This window comes from Botrytis byssoidea (assembly GCF_014898295.1).
Source record: "Botrytis byssoidea strain MUCL 94 chromosome Unknown BBYS_005, whole genome shotgun sequence".
Classification (NCBI taxonomy): Eukaryota; Fungi; Ascomycota; class Leotiomycetes; order Helotiales; family Sclerotiniaceae; genus Botrytis; species Botrytis byssoidea.
Window position 1 is genome coordinate 331,875 of NW_024065846.1, and position 5,476 is coordinate 337,350.

A 5,476-nucleotide genomic window follows, 5' to 3' on the forward strand; every position below is an offset into this window, starting at 1 on the left:
CTTTTGCATTGTTGGCTTCGATTCATCTCCTGTTTGCAGCCGTGAGAGCTCCATTTACCGCCGGGTTATAAAATTGGGAATCATTGTGCTGTTATATAATCAACAGTTCGACAAAGAAAGAACGAAACGCAGAACACTTATTAGATTGTACATGTCATAAGTCAACCACATCGATTTGAAGGTTCATCCGGAGCTCGCGGAATCACCGCGTCATTCATAGATTCCTGAACTTACTATTATTCAAAGCAAATTAATTCATTCAAAATGGGCCGAAATCGAGGTACGTTGGAATGCGCCACCATATTTACAAGTCAACCATTGCTAAATAGCTCTTTCCCTTAGTTATGTCGTTCATGTCCCAATTTAGGGACAGAGACTCTAATAGCCCTACTCGACCACCTCCATCTACAGGCCGAGCACGAAGTCGAACTGAATCCTACACACAGCAAGGGTCTCAAGACACAGGAAAGTCGTCCTCGGGAAGAGAGCCATTTCCAACTTCGAGCTTCCAAATGCCCTCTCACCAGGAATCCCCTTCGAGCGAAGTTCGCGCATCTCCCCAGCCGACTCGAACAAGGGAACGCGCATCGTCCAGACCAACGTCTATGGCACAAACCTTTCAGCCTCCACTGATGGATGTGAACCAAGATACCTTGCCGGAACTCCAACCAATCTTCACATTCTTGAATAGTCACAGCAATAAATTGTACCAGGAAGGGTATTTCTTAAAATTGGACGATCAGAACATACGTACGTATTGTATTCTACCTTGGATAGAGCATTATAATCTAACATCATGCAGATGGCAAGGCCAATACCGACCGAACCTGGACGGAGTGTTTTGCACAGCTTGTGGGAACTATCCTTTCATTGTGGGACGCAGCAGAGTTAGATGCTGCTGGGCAAGATGGAGAGGTCCTTCCAAAGTTTATCAATCTCACAGATGCCTCGATCAAAATGGTTACTTTTGCTCTTCTCAGAATTGGTATGATTCCACCTACTAATGGTCTATAGATCGAATCCCTTCCCACGAGGTCACCCACAGAAGCACCTTTGCAGAATGTCCTCAGCATATCAACGGCTGGTAAGAATAGATATCTATTGCATTTCAATTCACATCACTCGTTGGTTCAATGGACCGCCGGTATCCGTCTTTGTATGTTTGAGCATGCGTCATTACAAGAAGCCTATACAGGTGCGCTCATTGCTGGAAAGGGTAAATTATTAAACAACATCAGGCCCATCATGGAGCGCTCGAGGATCCAAACTGCAGACTGGGCCCGAGTGAGATTTGGCGCTGGAACGCCATGGAGACGATGTTGGTGCGTGATCACTCCACCCGATGAAAAAGAGGTCCAAAGATTACAAAAACAATCGCAAAAGAAAAGGTCGGCATATGATCGTTCCCGACCCCCTATATTGAAAGGCGACATCAAATTCTATGATTCCAAGAGAACAAAAAAGGTTCGACCAATCGCTACAATTAACGATGCATATTCTGCGTTTGCTATATATCCTCAATCCAAACCACTCATAGATGCTTCCACTTTAGTCAAGGTTGAAGGATCTATCACGATTCACTCAAACCCCCCTTTGACGTCTGAAGGATTCGTTTTCGTCATGCCCGAGGTACATCCGGCTGTAAGTGGCTTTGAAATGATGCTCCGTTGGCTTTTCCCAGTCTACGATACGTTTGGTCTGTATGGACGCCCTGGTCGTTTGGTTGCAGAGACAAACGATACCAGAAGTTTGATGTTTGCAATGCCAGAACACCGAAGATATGGATATTTAGAGACCCTCGATGTTTCAAGTCTAATATCGGAGCAAGGTAGCGCTAACTGGCTAGAATCTGAATGGAGAGGAAGAATGAAAGATTTGACAGCCAAGCGAATGGTGACTCTCAGAAACAACAGCCAAAGAAATAGCCAGTACGGCAGTAGAAGAAGTCGCCATAGTGTAGGAAATCCTCGAACTCGCCTTCAATTTGACGATGCAGCATCGGTTAGATCATCACCATCCATACAATTTGGTGTCCGTCAGTCGGGAGACGTTGGCTATGGCGGTCTCCCTAGAACAGATTCGGCACCTGTGGCATTCCAACAGCCAAAGACCTCAGGGCTGCCTCATCAAAGATCAATATCTGAATCTCAACCACCAAGCCGTGATCAGAATCAAAATCCTTCTGTCTTTGATGGAGCTTACGAACCTGCTACTATCCCACCTCTACACTCCGGCTCAGGTTTGAAATTCGTACAAGATGCTGCACCTTCCCCCGATCGTCTCAGTTCAGAAGACGAGCAAGCAGCCAGTGCAACCCCGGTTCGTGAACTTCAAGAATTGCAAACCGTTACGATGCCAGAACCCGTAGCTGCACCCCCAGCTTTCAAACACGCGCCGGGCGCCAAGCCCCCTAGCAAACCCCTCCAATCAACAGATCTTCGAAAAGCGAACAATCGCATGTCTACCGCGACGTTATCTCAGTTAACTGGTGCTGCCGGTGCTGCAGCCACTTACCAAAGTCAAGAACGACGAGGACTGAATGCTCAAACGCATGATAGAATTGAGGAGGATGAAGATCAAGGTAGAGGGGTACTGTCAGACGTCACCAGATCTCACCATATGCCTGCTAACCATAACATCATTAATGAAGGCATCGTAGCAACCTACGAACCTCGTAACGAACAAGAGTCAACTCTTCCCTCGAACCGCGATCAAATACCGTATCAAAACCAATACTTTCAATCTAATAATACAAATTTTAATTCACGATCACAATCGAATTTCTCAAACGATATGCTCCCACCAAAGAACCCCTCTAGCCAACCATCTCGTCTACAGACCAGCCAAAGCATCTCAAGAAAGCCTCTTCCTACAAGAGAAGAGAATCAACCAAGCCCTACTTCGTCGCACCCACCTTCCAGCTCTGGGAGCTTGACTCAACATATTCTCGATTCTGGCGCTTTCGACTTGATACTGCCTAAAGCAGACGACTTTAAGCTTCCGCAGATGAATAGACACAATAGTGATTTAAGTAGTGCATATGACGACGCTGCATCGACTGGCACCCCGGATTATGCCAGTACCAAAAAGTCTGTGCGATCTGTACGCACGCAAGAGTCTATCGAAAAGCCTCGAGCGGGGAAGAAGAAGATCATCGGCAATATTGAAGTTGGGCAACCACTTTATGGTGACGAAAACACATTGTCAAAGGGGGTTGATATTGATTTTGGTCCTACCTTTGATCTTAATCGAGCACCCGGTCAAGACTCTCCAAGTCCTTCTCCTAAACAGAATAATTTTAATCAGTCCAGTCCTGAAAAGCGTCCAAGTCATGAAAGATCTCCTAGCGGCAATGCACTAGCCTGGCAACCTGGAATGAGTGCAACAGCTGCTAATAATACCTTTGGCCACAAACAAGGTTTGACGGCGGAAGAGTATGTTCAACAGCGTTCCATGGTTGCTGCTGCCACACCGCAGTATATCCACCAACGTCAACCTTCAGGCAACATTCTACGTGCAACTTCTCCCACGCCTGCACGTGCAACGCCTTCCCCTACACCTGGAAGATATACCCCTTCCCCTACGCCAGGTCAAACTTCTAAGCGTTCCAGTGCACTTATAGGTCAACATTCGCGCCATAGCTCGGCAGATTTGTTAAATCTCGGTGAAGGGTATGGTCAAAATCGTCACTCACGCCATAGCTCAGCAGACTTGTTGAATTTCAATGAAGGTCATGGTAAGAACCGTAACTCGCGTCGTAACTCAACAGATCTATTGAATTCTGCTGAAGTTTATGGCCAACAGCAACATGCACGTCACAGTTCAGCTGATCTTTTACGTCCAAGCTCCAGAGGTGCAAACAGAGTTTTAGGGCCCTCTGGAAATGGCACCCTTACAACAAATCTCTCTGCTCGAGAGCAAGCTTTTGTTGCTAAAATGACTGGGGGACCTTTAATTGCCATGGCTAAAAATACCAATAAAGATAAAGTTGTTTCTGCTGGTCTCGTTGGAGCTATTGGTTCGCGTGAGAAGGAAAAGCAACATGTCAAGCAAGGACTCAAATCTCAGTCGGTACAGCATGCAATTGCACTTCGTCAACAGCAATTGGCTCAGCAACAGCAACAGCAGCAGCAGCAGCAAGCTGAACAACGTCGTCTTGATCAACAATTAGCTGAACAAACTCGACTTTTGCAACAAACTGAGCAGAACCGTCGCCAGTCGCAATATGCTAATACCAACTATGCACCATCACAGTTTGCAGTACCTAGTAAGAGAGGCTCATGGATGGGGCCAAACTTCCCTCAGTCAGCGGCATGGACAACACCAGCACAGTTACCAGGCCAATATCAAACAACTATGGCTCATTCACCTGGACAATATCAATCAACATTGGCTCACTCACCTGGACAATATCAATCAACATTGGCTCACTCACCTGGACAATATCAAACGACTCTGGCCCACTCTCCTGGACAATATCAACCAACCTTAACACACTCTCCTGGATATCAAGCTTCCCCTCATCAATATTCTCAACAACAGCAATATTTCCCTCAATATCCACCAACGCAAGGAGGACAGAGGAACTCTGGATACTATGGATAGGATATATATTAGGTCGACAGCATAGCCCGGCGTTATTCTTCAAAAATCTTGAATTGAATTGGATTTAAAAAGATTGTCGTTTGGAATTGGAACAATCCTTGTTTTTTTTTAAATGTTTTGGTCTTTCCTTTTGGTCTCTTTTCTCTTCCTTTCCTTTGTTCATAGCGGGGGCATGGCGTGAAGGCTCACGTAAACGGCTAGATGGAGGGGGTTTTTTTTTACATTTGATTGAAGTTGAATGTGGGGCATAAATTCGACTTAGCCTGGAAATGGCATATCTTCTTTCTTCTCCTTTTCTTTTGTAAAGTATATCAAGTAAATTGCATAGATGGATGCTGTAGAGCAAAAGGATAAGGCAAACTCACTTGATCCTTTGTACTTGAAGGGGCATTAGCTTAGGAAAGAGTAGATTAAATGAATGTATAATTCTAAATTTTGAATTGTGAGCTTTAGGAACTTTTTCGTTGTGTAGTGTGAATTGTTTTGTATTGCTGCTTTGAAGAGTTATTGAATGTGGTTGTGCTGAGTGCTTAGGTAGCTCGTAGGTATTAGGTAGGTGGGTAGGTAGGTAGGTAGGCAGGTAGGCAGGTAGATAGATATAAAGATATAGAGATAGGAGTAAATAGATAGGTAGATATAGGGATGAAAATAAGAAGATATATGGAAATAGGATTGAGAATATCAGCATACAAGAAAGATAATTCGTATATTATGAAACTTAACTCAACTAACTTAACTATCCTCTTCCTTTTCCTTCCGTTTCTAAAGTAAAGTATCTAGGTAGGTAAGCTTCTGATTGATTGCGTTTGTTTATTCTATTACTATCTATTCATCTATCTATATTTGATTGATAATTGATCTGTCTGGTTTT

The 5,476-nt window shown here is 44.6% G+C and overlaps 1 protein-coding gene across 1 annotated transcript; it reads left to right on the forward strand.

Annotated features, from left to right (window-relative positions):
* Positions 1–264: 264 nt before the first annotated feature.
* EAE97_002912 (uncharacterized protein) lies at positions 265–4,605 on the forward strand (the record flags this gene model as incomplete). Its single annotated transcript, XM_038873424.1, has 4 exons — positions 265–280; positions 343–750; positions 803–960; positions 1,015–4,605. 4 exons carry the CDS (start codon positions 265–267, stop codon positions 4,603–4,605), a joined length of 4,173 nt encoding a protein of 1,390 aa, XP_038735287.1.
* Between the last annotated feature and the right edge of the window lie 871 nt (positions 4,606–5,476).